The sequence below is a fragment of the Plutella xylostella genome, chromosome 11 (genome assembly GCF_932276165.1).
Source record: "Plutella xylostella chromosome 11, ilPluXylo3.1, whole genome shotgun sequence".
Lineage (NCBI taxonomy): Eukaryota > Metazoa > Arthropoda > Insecta > Lepidoptera > Plutellidae > Plutella > Plutella xylostella.
Genome location: NC_063991.1, coordinates 2,661,590 through 2,679,600, shown reverse-complemented (window position 1 = coordinate 2,679,600; position 18,011 = coordinate 2,661,590). Strand labels below are relative to the sequence as shown.

At 41.6% G+C, this 18,011-nt stretch overlaps 1 protein-coding gene across 5 annotated transcripts; it reads right to left on the bottom strand.

The window, feature by feature from the left end:
• Nucleotides 1–160: 160 nt before the first annotated feature.
• LOC105393633 (fibroin heavy chain) lies at nucleotides 161–17,964 on the bottom strand. 5 transcript variants are annotated; one of them, XM_048624199.1, is made up of 26 exons: nucleotides 17,862–17,964; nucleotides 17,533–17,560; nucleotides 16,710–17,378; nucleotides 16,329–16,562; nucleotides 15,573–16,034; nucleotides 14,864–15,097; nucleotides 14,157–14,489; nucleotides 13,661–13,864; nucleotides 13,019–13,366; nucleotides 12,349–12,690; nucleotides 11,936–12,067; nucleotides 11,354–11,638; nucleotides 10,783–11,070; nucleotides 10,098–10,439; nucleotides 9,572–9,811; nucleotides 8,931–9,278; nucleotides 8,323–8,541; nucleotides 7,593–7,940; nucleotides 6,404–6,655; nucleotides 5,794–6,000; nucleotides 2,744–2,905; nucleotides 2,509–2,619; nucleotides 2,278–2,472; nucleotides 1,740–2,153; nucleotides 735–1,646; nucleotides 161–252 (listed from the first exon to the last, which is right to left on the bottom strand). In XM_048624199.1, exons 1-26 carry the CDS (start codon nucleotides 17,892–17,894, stop codon nucleotides 173–175), a joined length of 7,422 nt encoding a protein of 2,473 aa, XP_048480156.1. In that variant the 5' UTR covers nucleotides 17,895–17,964; the 3' UTR covers nucleotides 161–172. The 5 variants fall into 5 exon arrangements, with proteins under 5 accessions (XP_048480156.1, XP_048480157.1, XP_048480159.1 ...); XM_048624200.1 differs by lacking the exon at nucleotides 5,794–6,000 and having other exon boundaries at nucleotides 2,278–2,619; nucleotides 2,744–2,887; nucleotides 6,620–6,655; XM_048624202.1 differs by lacking the exon at nucleotides 5,794–6,000 and having other exon boundaries at nucleotides 2,278–2,623; nucleotides 2,784–2,887; nucleotides 6,620–6,655.
• Nucleotides 17,965–18,011: the final 47 nt, after the last annotated feature.

Below are 18,011 nucleotides of genomic sequence, written 5' to 3'. Positions count from 1 at the left end.
TACATCGGCGAACTTAATGCTAACAGCATTCTCTTACAGCTAACCTTGGGTGTTGTGGAGAAAGTGATAGGTAGACAGACTGAGAGGAAAAAGATAAATATTTAAGATAAAGTTAAATATATGTATAGAGATGATAGATTGGGTTAACCGGTTTTTTCTATTCTATTCTATTCTAACTGGAGGCTGCGGCGGTAGATCCGATGTTTCTGCCGTTGTAGCCACTGGTTGCTGCCGTGGCTGAAGAGCCGTTTGCTGAAAAATTAACATTATATTTACTAATGGGAGTTCTTGAAAGTATCATGAGGAAGCTTAGTGCTTAGTGCAAAGACAAACTTTTTTTTTCACAAATTACGTTGTTCAGAAAATTTTATATTAACTAATAACTAACTAACTTTTGTAACGCAGATATTTTTTAAATGATCCGTATCCATAATATAAATGGCATTGTGCTCTATCCTTAGCTATGTTATAATATACACAAATATTCAAGTTTATCTTCTACAGGGTGTTGCAAAAAGGGTGTACTAAGCCGAAAGCTACATGTGCAGCATGGTATATCTAAGCCCGAAACTGAAATCAGAATTTCAAAATTTGTGAAATAAATATACATTTTCCATAGTAAAAAGTCACGTGACCGACATGGTTTCTATGGAATTATTTTTTTTCACGAATTTGGAAATTTTCGAAGCTTTCGGCTTAGTATACCCTTCAACACCATGTAGAATTAAAATTACCTGCAGATCCGGATTCCCTGTTTCGATTGACAACAGTGGAAGTGGCGGCGCCATTCCCAGCCGCTGACGCCGTGGAGGCCGAAGACCCTGGAGGTGCACCTCGACTGGACGCAGCAGCACCTGACCCGCTCCCTGATGATGAAGACGACGACCCACGGTTCGCAGCAGACGCAGATCCGCTGTTTCCACCAGATGCTGTTGAAGATCCCGCGTTTCTACCGTTAGTAGTTGAAGCTGATGATGATCCGTCGTTTGAAGTGGCGGCTGATGATGATCCTGAGCTTCCACTTGAAGCAGAGCCGTTGCTTCCGCCTGAAGCAGCTGAAGTAGCTCCACCGTTTTCTGAGGTTGATGCTGCTGATCCATTGTTTCCACTTGACGCTACTGTTGAGGCACTGTTGTTTCCATTGGATGAGGCTGAACTTGCTCCACCGTTTCCTGATGAGGATGCTGCTGAAGATCCATTGTTTCCACTTGACGCTACTCCTGATGCACTGTCTCCATTGGATGAGGCTGAACTTGCGCTACTGTTTCCTGATGTGGATGCTGCTGATCCTGTATTTCCTCCTGATGCGGCTGAACTAGCCCCACTATTTCCACTTGATGAGGCTGCAGAAGATCCATTGTTCCCATTTGATGCGGCTGAGCCAGCTCCATCATTATCAGAGGCCGAGGCTCCTGATCCAGAGTTTCCACTGTATTCTACTATAGGATAGGTATAATATCCACTGGTGCAATGGAAGACGGGTTCACCACGGTTTTGACTGGTTGATGATGCTGAGCCACCACCGTTACCAAAGTATGATGCTCCGTTGTAACCGCCTGGGCCGGATGACGCTGTGGATCCAGCACTTCGACCCTTGAAGTAGCCAGATGACGCAGATCTTGGCCTATAGTATCTTGGACCAATTCCTGCCGAAATTATAAAAAAAATATAAATAAAATATCATGTAATTTTTTGGGTATTATGTGAATAAATAGGCAAACCAATGCAAATAAATTTACCTGATGATGCTGCTGACGCTACCGGTCCACCGTATCCTCCAGCTGATGATGCTGAGGAACCATTACTTCCCCCTGATGCGGCTGAACCTGCTGCACCAGATGCAGAGGCTGCTGAACCGCCGTTTCCATTAGTGGATGATGCTGATCCAACGTTTCCACTAGCGGATGACGCTGATCCACCGTTTCCATTAGCGGAAGATGCTGATGCACCGTTTCCATTTGAGGATGATGCTGATCCACCGTTTTCGTTTGAGGATGATGCAGATCCAGAATTTCCACCAGAGGACGCTCCTGCAGCAGTTCCACCGTTTCCAGCAGAGGCAGCTCCACTAGCTGAGTTTCCGTTTCCACCAGAAGATGCTGCCGAGACTGATCCAGGCCCTCCAGATGCTGCTGATGATGCTGATCCGTTTCCTGATGATTGTTTTACAAACATACATATACAGGTACCTATCTCAGTCCAAGAAACAAATAACAAGTATCAGAAAAGTATAACTTGTCAGGTAAGATTAAATATTTAAACTATATCAGTGTATACCTGATGACGCAGCTCCTGATGACCCACCAGGTCCCGATGATGTAGCAGCTCCTGAGGCTGAGTTTTCGTTTCCATCAGAAGCTGTTCCAGCTGATGAGCCTCCGTTTCCACTAGAAACAGCTCCTGATGATGCTCCAGGTCCTGATGATGCCGCGGCTACTGATCCACCATTCACACCAGCTGATGATGCTGAGCTACCGTTTCCACCAGAAGATGTTCCTGCAGCAGTTCCACCGTTTCCACCAGAGGCAGCTCCACTAGCTGAGTTTCCGTTTCCACTAGAAGATGCTCCCGCGGTTGATCCAGGTCCTCCAGATGCTGCTGATGATCCTGAGCTGTTTCCTGATAACATTTTTACAAGCATACATATTCAGGTGCCTATCTCATTCCAAGAATCAAATAAAATTAAGTAAAAAAAAAAAATATAGCTTGTAACCATAAATATTTAAACTATATGTATGTTTACCTGACGATGCTGCTCCTGATGATGAAGATTCGTTTCCACTCGAGGCAGCTCCTGATGATGCACCAGGTCCTGATGATGCCGCGGCTGCTGTTTCTGGTCTTCCGTTTCCAGATGACGTGGCTGCTGATCCACCGTTTCCACCAGCTGATGATGCTGAGTCATTTATTTATTTATTTATATACACTTTATTGCACACAAAAAAACAATTTTTACACAGAAGCATTTTAAAAAACATAGCTTATAATTTGCGCACAAAGGCGGACTTATTGCTAAAAAGCAATTTCTACCAGCCAACCTTTGATTGGTGGTTATCGAAAGTATGTAATGTAAGCTCTTAAAATGTACAATAATAAATTTAGGTATGTAAACAATAACAAAAATAACAACTTTAATTTAAACTAACAAAATGGGATATCTACCTATAATTTAATTAATGCCTAAACCTTAAACAACTACCTATATTACAATAAATAGAATAATTACTAATATACTTAAATTATAATACATACCTATACCTACAATATATAATATAATATAATACATAAATATATACTTAATACATAAACATAATAATACATAAATATATAATAATATCTACCAACCTAGGGTTTGATAATAATGATTCCTCACACTCTTCTTAAAAGTTGCAATTGATGGTGACATCCTCACGCTCACAGGTAAGCTGTTCCACAGGCACGCCGCCTTCATAGCAAAGCAATCGCCATAAGAGGCAGCGTTATGTTCAGGTATACTGAGCATCTTGTTCTCATTAGATCTCAACGCACGTCCATGCGAACTTAGGAAAGAAAATTTTGACTTCAGATATTCAGGGGAAGCTGGATTATTCAATACATTGAATAGCAAATTGAGAATGTGAGTATTCCGGCGAAGACGAATTGGGAGCCACTTTAATTGAGCACGATACTCTGAAATATGATCATACTTACGTAAACCGAATATAAATCGGATACATAAGTTCTGAAGACGTTCGAGTTTGTTGAGTAGCTCTTCAGTGAGGTCAAGATAGCTTACGTCAGCGTAATCGAGAATCGGGAGCAGTAAAGACTGTGCCAGCGTAATTTTGGTGTTAAACGGTAGAAAGTACTGCAAGCGTCTTAGACTGTGGAAAGATGCAAATACTTTCCTGCTCACTGCGTCGACCTGTGGGATCCAAGAGAGGGTTATGTCCATGATCACGCCTAAATTTTTTACGGATGATACGTAAGGTATGTCTGTTTGATCATACCTGACCTTTCTAGCAGCTGTGAAATCTATCTTGCTCAACATGCGAGGGCTGCCGATTACAATTGCCTGAGACTTAGTAGGGTTTAGTAACAGCCCAAATGACTTAACCCACCTAGAGATAATCTCCAAGTTATCATTGATGAGGGTTACAGCTGCATCCAAGTTTTCAGGTGGTACACCAGTATAGAGCTGGAGATCGTCTGCATAAAGGTGGTAGAGAGAGGTAAGTTTACTAGCTAAGATGTTGATAAACAAAGAGAAAAGCAAAGGAGAGAGAACGCCACCTTGGGGAACGCCAGCAAGCACAGGACACCAGGAAGAACAATCGGTGTCAGTACGTACACGCTGCTGACGCCCCTTGAGATAAGACTCGAACCAACTAGTGACTGCCGGAGATACGTTAAGAGAGCGAAGAATCCCAATGAGTAAATCAAAGTCGACCGTGTTAAATGCGTTGCTGAAATCCAGCAATGTAAGGACAGTAACATTTCGGTTGTCTATATTAGCTCGGATATCATCGGTAACTTTGATAAGAGCGGTTACTGTGCTGTGGCCAGGACGAAAGCCAGACTGGAAGGGATTAAGGAGACTGTTATCGGAAAGGAAACTGGAAAACTGTTCAAAGACAAGGCGTTCAAGGACTTTTGAGAGAAAAGGTAAAATTGAAATAGGTCGGAATTGGGACAGGGACGTTGGATTAGGTACTTTTGGCAAAGGAAGAATGAAAGCATTCTTCCATATCTTGGGAAACGAACTGGAAAGGAGGGAAAGGTTCATCAAATTTGTGATATGCGGTAAAATGACGTCCAATATAGGGTTGACCATGTGAGCACTAATATTATCAATGCCGACAGCTTTACTGGTGATCTCCGATATGCATCTCTTAACGTCACGGTCAGAAACAAGTTTGAAATTGAAAGAAGGGCAATCGGGGACCGGCTTGGTAGAAAGGTGATTGAGAGTTTCGGCCTTAATTTGATCATTGAGAATCAGAGGTGGAGTAGAGAAATGCTTGTTGAGAGCAGTGAGGTCAAAGTCGATGTTACAGGATGCCTTAGTCTTCCCAATGCCCAAAGTTTTAAGAAAGTTCCATAACTGTGAATTGTCACAATTTTCAATAGAGGAATGGATGTGTCGGCGTTTTGCATCCCTACACACCCTATTACAGCGATTTCTCAGCTCTTTGTACAGTCTCTCATGCTCCTCGGTTGGCTGCTTCTTATAGCGGAATTTGGCGTGATCACGTTTGGACATGAGGCATTTAATTTTGTCAGTCAGCCAGGGGGCTGGCAGCTGTTTCACACGGACTGGACGGAGGGGTGCGTGTTTATCAAAAAGGTCGGTGAGTAAAGAGTTAAACAAAGCAACCCTCTCGTCAATGTTGTCAAGATCATTAAGCTGTCCCCAATTAATGGCTTTTGCATCTTCACACAGCTGCTGCATGTCATTGTTACCTAAACCATCAAATAGTTACGAAAATTCAATTCAATTGAAGTATTTATTTTAGAATTTAGTAAGTAATTGAATAAATCAACGAACAGAACACGTTTTATCTCTGAACTCAAGACAATTAAGGTTGTAGTTTATTTAAAACCTCGCAAATGTTATATTTAAATAATCTAAATGTTAAAGAATTGGCTTTGAAATTAAAGCAAATATTTTTATAGCCATCAAGTGTTGTTTTGGTCTCGTAAAAAATGTGTAAAGTGGATAGGTTCACAATATGATATACTTCACAATGTAGCCGTCTATTTCCATTCAAATCTTAAAATATTAGGAAGTAAATCTTCTAATATTAATTGCAATATTACCTGATGACGCTGCTCCTGATGCTCCGTTTCCTCCAATAGCAGCTCCTGAGGCTGAGTTTCCGTCTCCACCAGAGGCAGCTGCTACTGATGATGCTCCAGGTCCTGATGATGCTGCAACTGCTGTTCCTGGTCTTCCGTTTCCAGATGACGCGGCTGCTGATCCACCGTTTCCACCAGCTGATGATGCTGACCCATTGTTGCCTAAATCATTTAAAATTAATTATTCAATTACTGTTTAAATAATTAATCCATCAATTTATGATATGTAGGTAAAGCGTTGTCTGGTAGAGATTGCTAAAAGCAGTAAGTTGTACTTTTTACTGTTAAAAGTAAGTAATTTTTGTTCTTGTTGCAATGTAAGTTGTATTATGTCACTTAATTTAACACGTATCCTTTTCATAAATTTTAGAAGCCATTCGCACAAGTAATGGAAGAAATGTTATTCCATTCAAAATTAATTAGGTATTTAGAATGTAGACAGAACAAAACCGGGGTTGGTTGGTTGAAAATAATTGTGTATGAATCCTTGCCGTCCGATTCCATCTCATGTTAGGTAGGTATACTGATTCAGAAGTAAGTGTACTCATATTTTATTCATTATTACCTGATGAGGCTGCTGATGCCCCTGATCCTCCGTTTCCTCCAGCAGCAGCTCCTGAGGCTGAGTTTCCGTTTCGAACAGAAGAAGATGCAGCAGACGAGCCTCCGTTTCCTCCGAAAGCAGATCCTACTGATGACGATCCGTTTCCACTCGAGGCAGTTCCTGATGATGCGCCAGGTCCTGATGATGCTGCTGCAGCTGATCCACTGTTCCCACCACCTGATGATGCTGAGCCATTGTTACCTATACCATTACCTAAAATAAATAAAACGTATAAATTATAGGATTTTTTACATAATAATTGAATAAGTCAACAAACAGAAGACGTTTTATATCTCAGTCTTAACTGAACACACCGTTTTATGTTTACAGTTCAATTAAAAGCTGAGAAATAACGTGAAAACATATCAAATATTTTTATTGCCATCAAAATGTAGTTTTGGTTTGTATTTTTTTTTGTGGATAAATTTACATCATTATGTATTTAAAATCAATGACGATGACTTAAATTCTAAAACCTTCTTTGTTGTGTAGGATTCCCTTTATTGTACGTTCCCAGGGCCTCTTACGGTCACTTCGTTCTCTTCCTAATAGAAACAAGTTATTTGTACTTCCAAACTATAACAAAAATTACACACGTAACAGCTTTATGTACCGAACCCTAAATATGTATAATGCTGAATTATCTTCCACTGATGTTGACCCTTTTAATGACAGTACAGTTTCATTTAAAAGAAAAATACTTAAACACTATGATTTAAAATGTTGATGTTGGACACTCCTTGAATTGTATACCTAACCTATGATATATAAAACACTATGATTTAAAATGTTGATGTTGGACACTCCTTGAATTGTATACCTAACCTATGATATATACTTTTTTTTTTCCTTCTTTCTTTTTCCCTTGAATTTTGTCAATGATTTTCGCAGTTTACACACCTACTAAAATTGTAACTTACACACAATGAATTAAAAATTTTGCAATGTTACTATAACTAGTTAATGAAGTTTTCTCCTGTTATTTACTTTATGTTTAACTTTTCGGCCCTCCAAGTCTATAAGTTTAGATTTAAGATAGCATGTATATTTTGTTTCCATATGACTGTTTGAAGCCAAAATAAAAAAAAATAAAAAAAATAAAAAAATTGTTGCCGTCCATTTCCATTCAATTTCTATTATGCATTGTAACCTGATGAGGTTGATGCTCCTGATCCTCCGTTTCCACCCGAGGCTGCTCCGGCTGATGAAGATCCGTTTCCACTAGAGGCAGCTCCTGATGATGAAGATCCATTCACACCCGGGGCAGCGCCTACTGATGATACTCCGTTTCCGCCAGTAGAAGAAGCTACAGCAGATGGGCCTGCATTTCCTCCAGCAGAAGTCCCAGCTGACGATCCTCCGTTTCCTCCGGAAGCAGCTGCTGATGATGCTCCAGGTCCTGAAGATGCTGCTGCAGCTGATCCTGGCCTTCCGTTTCCAGATGTAGAGGCTGCGGATCCACCGTTTCCACCAGCTGATGATGCTGAGCCATTGTTGCCTGAACCAGTTAAAATTATTATTGAATTACTGTTTGAATTAATCAATCACTTTATGATATGTAAAAGGTTGTCTAGTAGAGATTGCTATAAGCAATAAGTTGTACTTTGTATAGTGTTTATTTTAAAGTTATTGTTGTTTTATTTTTTGTTCTAGGTTTGTTCAAGTAAACTTTATCCATTATATTAATATTTAAGAAGCCATTTGAATAATTCATGTAACAAACTAATGTTATTCCATTTAAAATTTGGTGCTTAGAATGTAGATAGAATAAATCCGGGTTTGGTCAATTGAAAATTACTGTCGTAGGTATATCGTTGCCGTCCGATTTCATCTGACCTAATACTATTCAGAAGTCAGTCTACTGATATTTGATGCATTACCTGATGTAGCTGCTGATGCTCCTGATCCTCCGTTTCCTTCAGCAGCAGCTCCTGAGGCTGAGTTTCCGTTTCCACCAGTATAAGATGCAGCAGACGTGCCTCCGTTTCCTTCGGAAGCAGATCCTACTGATGAAGATCCGTTTCCACTCGAGGCAGCTCCTGATGATGCTGGAGCTGATCCAATGTTTCCAGTAGCTGATGATGCTGACCCATTGTTGCCTAAATCATTTAAATTAATTAAGTATTCAATTACTTATTAAATTAATCCATCAATTTATGATATGTAAAAGGTTGTCTGGTAGAGATTGCTAAAAGCCGTACTTTGTACTGTTTTAAGTAAGTAATTTTTGTTCTTGGTGCAATTTAAGGTGTATGTATTATGTCACTTAATTTAACACGTATCCATTTCATAAATTTTAGAAGCCATTCGCATAAGTAATGTAATAGATGTTATTCTTTTCAAAATTAATTAGGTATTTAGAATGTAGATAGAAAAAAACCGGGGTTGGTCGGTTGAAAATAATTCTGTATTAATGATATCGTTGCCGTCCGATTTCATCTCATGTTATACTGTTCAGAAGTCAGTCTACTAATATTTAATGCATTACCTGATGAGGCTGCTGATGCTCCTGATCCTCCGTTTCCTCCAGCAGCAGCTCCTGAGTCTGCGTTTCCGTTTCCACCAGAAGAAGCCGCAGAAGCTGAGCCGCCGTTTCCACTAGAGGCTGATGATGAAGTTCCATTTCCACCTCCAGAGGAAGCAGCAGTAGATGATCCTTCATTTCCTCCGGAAGCAGCTCCTGAAGATGCTGAAGGTCGTGATGATGCTGCAGGTCGTGATAATGCTTCAGGTCGTGATGATGCTGCTGAGGCTGATCCTGGTCCAGATGACGAGGCTGCTGATCCACTGTTCCCATCAGCTGATGATGCTGAGACATTGTTACCTAGACCATTACCTATAGAATAAATTAAAAAAAAATTATAGAATTTTGTACATAATTGAATAAGTCAACAAACAGAAGACATCTATATCAGATATCTCAGTCTTAACTGAACACACCGTTGTATGTGTACAGTTAAATTGAAAGCTAAGAAATAACGTGAAATTAAATAAAAATATTTTTACTGCCATCAAAATGTAGTTTTGGTTTGTATTTTTTTTGTGGATAGGTTTTCATCATTATGTCTTTAATCAATGACGATGACTTGTTGCCATCCATTTCCATTCTCATCTATTATGCATTGTTACCTGATGAGGCTGCTGATGCTCCTGATCCTCCGTTTCCACCCGAGGCAGCTCCCGATGATGAAGATCCATTTCCACCCGAGGCAGCGCCTGATGATGAAGATTCATTTCCACCCGAGGCAGCGCCTGATGATGAAGATCCGTTTCCACCCGAGGCAGCGCCTGATGATGCTCCAGGTCCTGATGATGCCGCGGCTGCTGATCCACCGTTTCCACCAGCTGATGATGCTGAGCCATTGTTGCCTGAACCATTTAAATTATTCTTTTACAAGTTATGTCTCTAAATTTCAAACGCATTTGGCATAAGTAGTACACCATTTCACTAATTAAAGTTGGCATTCGCATAAGAAACGAAGTAGGTACATCTAACGTTATTCAATAAAATAATAGGTACCTAGTTATTTAGAATGTAGACTGAAAATCCGGGGTTAGCTAGTTGGAAATATGTATCATGATATCTTTGCCGTCCATTTCCATTTCATCTTATACTATTCAGAAGTTATCCAACCAATATTTCATGAATTATAACCTGATGAGGCTGCTGATGCTCCTGATCCTCCGTTTTCTCCAGAAGCAGCTCCTGAGGCTGAGTTTCCGTTTCCACTAGAAGAAACCGCAGAAGGTGAGCCACCATTTCCACTAGAGGCAGCTCCTGATGATGAAGATCCATTTCCACCTCCAGAGGAAGCAGCAGTAGATGATCCTTCATTTCCTCCGGAAGCAGCTCCTGAAGATGCTGAAGGTCGTGATGATGCTGCAGGTCGTGATAATGCTGCAGGTCGTGATGATGCTGCTGAGGCTGATCCTGGTCCAGATGACGAGGCTGCCGATCCACTGTTCCCATCAGCTGATGATGCTGAGCCATTGTTGCCTGAACCATTTAAAATTAATTATTGAATTACTGTTTGAATTAATCAATCACTTTATGATATGTAAAAGGTTGTCTGGTAGAGATTGCTGTTGATGTAGTGTTTATTTTTAAATTATTGTTTATTTTTTGTTCTTGGTTCGTTCAAGTAAACTTTATTATCCATTATTTTAATTTAAGAAGCCATTCGATCAAGTAATGTAAGAAATTATTAATGTTATTCCATTTAAAATTTGGTTTTTAGAATGTGGACAGAAAAAATCCGGGGTTGGTCAATTGAAAATTATTGTGACTTATCAATGATATCGTTTCCGCCTGTTTCTACTGATAATCAATGCATTATTACCTGATGAAGCAGCTGATGATCCTGAGCCTCCGTTTCCTCCAGCAGCAGCTCCTGAGGCTGAGTTTCCGTTTCCACCAGAAGAAGCTACAGAAGATGAGCCACCGTTGACTCCGGAAGCAGATCCTACAGATGAAGATCCGTTTTCACTAGTGGCAGCTCCTGATGATGCACCAGGTACTGATGATGCTGCAGCTGTTGATCCTGGTCTTCCGTTTCCAGATGATGCGGCTGCTGATCCACCGTTTCCAGTAGCTGATGATGCTGAGCCATTGTTGCCTAAAACATTACCTATGAAAGTAAATAGTGAATTTAGTAAGTACATAAGTAATGAAATAATTCAACAAACAGAAGATGTTTTCTACCGTATTAATTTTGCAGTTTTTTTTTTTTAATGCTAGCAATAACGTTAACAAAATCAGTAAGAATCAGCTTGACTTTGAAATGAAATCAAATATTTTATTCAGTTTAGTTTTTCAAGTTAAAATGTTTTAAGTAGATAGTTTCACAATACTATGACTGTATAAGACTAATGACGATGACTAAATCTTTTTGCCGTCCATTTCCATCTCACCTTCACCAGAAGAAGCTGCAGAAGCTGAGCCGCCGTTTCCACTAGAGGCAGCTCCTGATGATGAAGATCCATTTCCATCTCCAGAGGAAGCAGCAGTAGATGATCCTTCATTTCCTCCGGAAGCAGCTCCTGAAGATGCTGAAGGTCTTGATGATGCTGCAGGTCGTGATAATGCTGCAGGTCGTGATGATGCTGCTGAGGCTGATCCTGGTCCAGATGACGAGGCTGCTGATCCACTGTTCCCATCAGCTGATGATGCTGAGACATTGTTACCTAGACCATTACCTATAGAATAAATTAAAAATAAATTAAAGAATTTTGTACATAATTGAATAAGTCAACAAACAGAAGACATCTATATCAGATATCTCAGTCTTAACTGAACACACCGTTTTATGTGTACAGTTCAATTGAAAGCTAAGAAATAACGTGAAATTAAATCAAAAATATTTTTATTGCCATCAAAATGTAGTTTTGGGTTGTATTTTTTTTTCTGGATAGGTTTACATAATTATGTCTTTAATCAATGACGATGACTTGTTGCCATCCATTTCCATTCTCATCTATTATGTGCATTGTTACCTGATGAGGCTGCTGATGCTCCTGATCCTCCGTTTCCACCCGAGGCAGCGCCTGATGATGCTCCAGGTCCTGATGATGCCGCGGCTGATGATCCACCGTTTCCACCAGCTGATGATGCTGAGCCATTGTTGCCTGAACCATTTAAATTACAAGTTATGTCTCTAAATTTCACGCATTTGGCATAAGTAGTACACCATTTCACTAATTTAAGTTGGCTTTCGCATAAGAAACGAAGTAGGTACATCTAACGTTATTCAATAAAATAATAGGTACAACCTAGTTATTTAGAATGTAGACTAAAAAATCCGGGGTTAGCTAGTTGAAAATATGTATCAATGATATCTTTACCGTCCATTTCCATCTCATCTTATACTATTCAGAAGTTATCCAACCAATATTACTTGAATTATAACCTGATGAGGCTGCTGATGCTCCTGATCCTCCGTTTTCTCCAGAAGCAGCTCCTGAGGCTGAGTTTCCGTTTCCACTAGAAGAAACTGCAGAAGCTGAGCCACCATTTCCACTAGAGGCAGCTCCTGATGATGAAGATCCATTTCCATCTCCAGAGGAAGCAGCAGTAGATGATCCTTCATTTCCTCCGGAAGCAGCTCCTGAAGATGCTGAAGGTCGTGATGATGCTGCAGGTCGTGATAATGCTGCAGGTCGTGATGATGCTGCTGAGGCTGATCCTGGTCTTCCGTTTCCAGATGACGAGGCTGATGATCCACTGATCCCATCAGCTGATGATGCTGAGCCTGGGGCAGATATTTGTTTAAAGACAGATATTTGTACTCGGGTCTTGGATGTTGATATTTATGTTTAGTATCTATGTATCTATGTATTTGTGTAGATATATCAGCTGTCCGACACCCATAACACAGGTTCTGCCTAGCTTGGGGTCGGATGGCTGTGTGTGAGATGTCCCCACATATTTATTTATATTAGTCCTTACATATTTAATGTAGACAGAATAAATCCGGGGTTGGTCAATCGAAAATTACTGTCGTAGGTATATCGTTGCCGTCCGATTTCATCTGACCTAATACTATTCAGAAGTCAGTCTACTAATATTTAATGCATTACCTGATGTAGCTGCTGATGCTCCTGATCCTCCGTTTCCTCCAGCAGCAGCTCCTGAGTCTGAGTTTCCGTTTCCACCAGAAGAAGCCGCAGAAGCTGAGCCGCCGTTTCCACTAGAGGCTGATGATGAAGCTCCATTTCCACCTCCAGAGGAAGCAGCAGTAGATGATCCTTCATTTCCTCCGGAAGCAGCTCCTGAAGATGCTTTAGGTCGTGATGATGCTGCAGGTCGTGATAATGCTGCAGGTCGTGATGATGCTGCTGAGGCTGATCCTGGTCCAGATGACGAGGCTGCTGATCCACTGTTCCCATCAGCTGATGATGCTGAGACATTGTTACCTAGACCATTACCTATAGAATAAATTAAAAATAAATTATAGCATTTTGTACATAATTGAATAAGTCAACAAACAGAAGACATCTATATCAGATATCTCAGTCTTAACTGAACACACCGTTTTATGAGTACAGTTCAATTGAAAGCTAAGAAATAACGTGAAATTAAATCAAAAATATTTTTATTGCCATCAAAATGTAGTTTTGGTTTGTATTTTTTTTGTGGATAGGTTTACATCATAATGTCTTTAATCAATGACGATGACTTGTTGCCATCCATTTCCATTCTCATCTATTATGCATTGTTACCTGATGAGGCTGCTGATGCTCCTGATCCTCCGTTTCCACTCGAGGCAGCTCCCGATGATGAAGATCCATTTCCACCCGAGGCAGCGCCTGATGATGAAGATCCGTTTCCACCCGAGGCAGCGCCTGATGATGCTCCAGGTCCTGATGATGCCGCGGCTGCTGATCCACCGTTTTCACCAGCTGATGATGCTGAGCCATTGTTGCCTGAACCGTTTTAAATTATTCTATTACAAGTTATGTCTCTAAATTTTACACGTATTAGGCATAAGTAGTACACCATTTCACTAATTAAAGTTGGCATTCGCATAAGAAAAGAAGTAGGTACATCTAACGTTTTTCAATAAAAAATAGGTACCTAGTTATTTAGAATGTAGACTGAAAAAATCCGGGGTTAGATAGTTGAAAATATGTATCAATGATATTATCTTTGCCGTCCATTTCCATCTCATCTTATACTATTCAGAAGTTATCCAACCAATATTTCATGAATTATAACCTGATGAGGCTGCTGATGCTCCTGATCCTCCGTTTTCTCCAGAAGCAACTCCTGAGGCTGAGTTTCCGTTTCCACTAGAAGAAACCGCAGAAGGTGAGCCACCATTTCCACTAGAGGCAGCTCCTGATGATGAAGATCCATTTCCACCTCCAGAGGAAGCAGCAGTAGATGATCCTTCATTTCCTCCGGAAGCAGCTCCTGAAGATGCTGAAGGTCGTGATGATGCTGCAGGTCGTGATAATGCTGCAGGTCGTGATGATGCTGCTGAGGCTGATCCTGGTCCAGATGACGAGGCCGCTGATCCACTGTTCCCATCAGCTGATGATGCTGAGCCTGGGGCAGATATTTGTTTCAAGACAGATATTTGTACTCGGGTCTTGGATGTTGATATTTATGTTTAGTATCTATGTATCTATGTATTTGTGTAGATATATCAGCTGTCCGACACCCATAAACAGGTTCTGCCTAGCTTGGGGTCGGATGGCCGTGTGTGAGATGTCCCCACATATTTATTTATATTAGTCCTTACATATAAATATGTAAGGACTAATGTAGACAGAATAAATCCGGGGTTGGTCAATTGAAAATTACTGTCGTAGGTATATCGTTGCCGTCCGATTTCATCTGACCTAATACTATTCAGAAGTAACTGAACTAAACAAATAAATAAATAAAATAAGTCAGTCTACTAATATTTAATGCATTACCTGATGAAGCTGCTGATGCTCCTGTTCCTCCGTTTCCTCCAGCAGCAGCTCCTGAGGCTGAGTTTCCGTTTCCACCAGAAGAAGATGCAGCAGACGATCCTCCGTTTCCTCCGGAAGCAGATCCTACTGATGAAAATCCGTTTCCACTAGAAGCAGCTCCTGATGATGCAGCGGCTGTTGATCCACTGTTCCCACCAGCTGATGATGTTGAGCCATTGTTACCTAGACCATTACCTAAAATAAATAAAACGTATAAATTATGGAGACCCCGTGTCGGCAAACGGCGTGTCGGTCGCCCCCCAACCCGTTGGTCTGATGATCTGCGGAAGGTAGCGGGAAGCCGCTGGATGCAGATGGCGGGTGACCGTTTGGGGTGGCGATCGTTAGGAGAGGCCTATGTCCAACAGTGGACTACGGAAGGCTGAGAGAGAGAGAGAGATAAATTATAGAATTTTTTACACAATTGAATAAGTCAACAAACAGAAGACGTTTTATATCTCAGTTTAACTGAAAACACCGTTTTATGTTTACAGTTCCATTAAAAGCTGAGAAATAACGTGAAATCAAATCATATATTTTTATCGCCATCGAAATGTAGTTTTGGTTTGTATTTTTTTGTGCATAGGTTTACATCATTATGTATTTAATCAATAACGATGACTTAACTTGTTGCAGTCCATTTCCATTCTGATCTATTATGTATTGTTACCTGATGAAACTGCGGATGCTCCTGATCCTCCATTTCCACCAGAAGCAGCTCCTGAGGCTGAGTTTCCGTTTCCACTAGAAGAAGCTGCAGAAGATGAGCCTCCGTTTCCTCCGGAATCAGCTGAACTAGCTGATCCTGGTCTTCCGTTTCCAGATGACGCGGCTGTTGATCCACCGTTTCCAGCAGCTGATGATGACGAGTTTCCGTTTCCACTAGTAGCTGTTCCAGCTGACGATCCTCCGTTTCCACCAGATGAAGCTGCAGAAGATGAGCCTCCGTTTCCTCCGGATGCCGCTCCAGCTGATGATCCACCGTTTCCACTAGAGGCAGCTCCTGTAGCTGAGTTTCCGTTTCCACCAACTGATGATGCTGACCCAGCGTTGCCGCCAGATGCTGATGATGCTGATCCTCCATTTCCTGCAGAGGCAGCCCCAGCAGCCGAGCCTGGTCCTCCTGAAGCCGCTGAAGATGCACAGATGTAATATAAAATAATATTTATTTTGTCGTATTCTAGTTAGGTAACAACAATATTTTATTTGAACAACATAACGTTAAACGAGTTTTTAAGGGGACACTACGGACAAAGTCTAGCATGGGATAACATGGGAGCATCGACCTTAGGCAGGAAGCCAGTAGTGGCTGGATTATGAATGCCGTGCAAACAGTGTTGTATCGCTCCTCAGGAGAGGACAACGTCTAGTAGTGGATGATAACGGGCTGATGATGATGTTGACAATGATAATGAAACACACTCACCTACTGATGATGTAGAGCCAGCACTTCCACCATTTGAACCAGCCGCTGCAGACCCAGGTCCTGTAGAGGACGTGGCAGATCCTGTTCCTCCGTTACCAGATGCAGATGCTACAGATGCGCCATTTCCTCCACTTGAGGCTGCTGCACCATTTCCACCTGATGCGGATCCTGATGATGCACCGTTTCCGCTTGAAGCAGCTCCTGATGATGATCCGTTTCCACTTGATGCTGCTCCTGAAGCAGCACCGTTTCCGCTTGATGCTGCTCCTGATGATGATCCGTTTCCGCTTGACGATGCTCCTGATGATGATCCGTTTCCGCTTGATGCAGCTCCTGATGCTGATCCGTTTCCGCGTGATGCTGCTCCTGATGATGATGATCCTGATGATGAGCTTCCACTGCCTGATGCTGCTGATCCGGCTGCTGAGCCGTTTCCGCCTGATGATGAGGCTCCTGCTGCACTGCTTCCACTTCCAGATCCTGCTGCTGCAGATGAGCCGTTGCTTCCGCCTACACCTCCGGAGGCGGCTGATCCTGCTGACGTCGCTGATCCGGATGATCCAGAACCACCTGAGGAGCCAGATGCGGCTGTAGACCCTGATGACGCGGATCCTGATCCTCCACTACCATCGGCTGAACCAGAGGCTGCAGTTGCGCCGGATGATGCTGATCCTGATGCTGAGCCATAGCCAGCTGCACTCTCGAATGCAGCCTGGTCAGCGTCGTCGTTCAGGGATTCACTCATGTCACTGCTCTGGTTAGACGTGGAGGTGCTGTCCAGGGTGCTGGATGTAGCGGATGTACCGTCAGCATTGCTAACGGTGTTGCCAGTGCTTTGTGCGTAAGTTTGAGCATCGTTGTGTGATGATGAAGTGATGGCGTTTCCGTTACCGTCGGCGTATGAGCGAGAGTTGTCGTTGGAGACGGCCTCATTGTCTAACTCGGAGACATTGCTGACTGCTGATCCGTCACTGGCGGTAGAGGCAGTTTCGGCCCTGGAGACATCTTTTTGCGCGTGAGTGGCGCTGCTTGATGTGATCACTCGTGGTTCTGAGGGGTAAAAATAGATTAAAATTTTAACAACATAAACAATGACAGCTAAATATTTTCGAAAGCTTTGTCTGGCGAAGTGGGTAGGTAATCAAAACTTAGGTAATTATTAGGTAAATACATTAATTATTTTAAAACTTTATAGGTAACTTACTTGGATAAGCTTGAACCGCAGCGAAGGCCTGAAAAAGCAATGCCTTTATTATAAGTTGATATACCTAATTAAGTTAGATGGCTTTGTTAAACTACACTTAAGCTGCTACATCTTTGTAACACGGTAACAAACCCTAGTAGACGGCAGTAGTTTTTTAATTAACTTCTACAGGGTGTTGCAAAAAGGGTATACTACTAATTTTGAAATTCTGACTTCAGTTTCGACTTAGATATAACATGCTGCACATGTAGGTTTCGGCTTAGTATAGGTACTTACCCTTTTTGCAACACCCTGTAGATTACTTAGCAACGCCCTTAAAGATAACTTACCACAATCGCAAGAATGCAAAAGGTCGACTTCATCTTGACTGCACTTGCACTTGCTAATTGCCTTTCTAACTGCCTCTTATAAAAACATGTTGTATGCTCAAATGGTGTAAAATACATAGGTTTAAACAAAAGCTTTGTATTTGGTTAAGT

Coding starts and splice junctions, on each gene's coding strand:
- LOC105393633 (XM_048624199.1), bottom strand. CDS start 17,894: ATGAAGTCGACCTTTTGCATTCTTGCGATTGTG. Junction 9,812..10,097: donor AGCATCAGCAGCCTCATCAG/GTTATAATTCAT, acceptor TAAATGGTTCAG/GCAACAATGGCTCAGCATCA. Junction 9,279..9,571: donor AGCATCAGCAGCCTCATCAG/GTAACAATGCAT, acceptor TTTATTCTATAG/GTAATGGTCTAGGTAACAAT.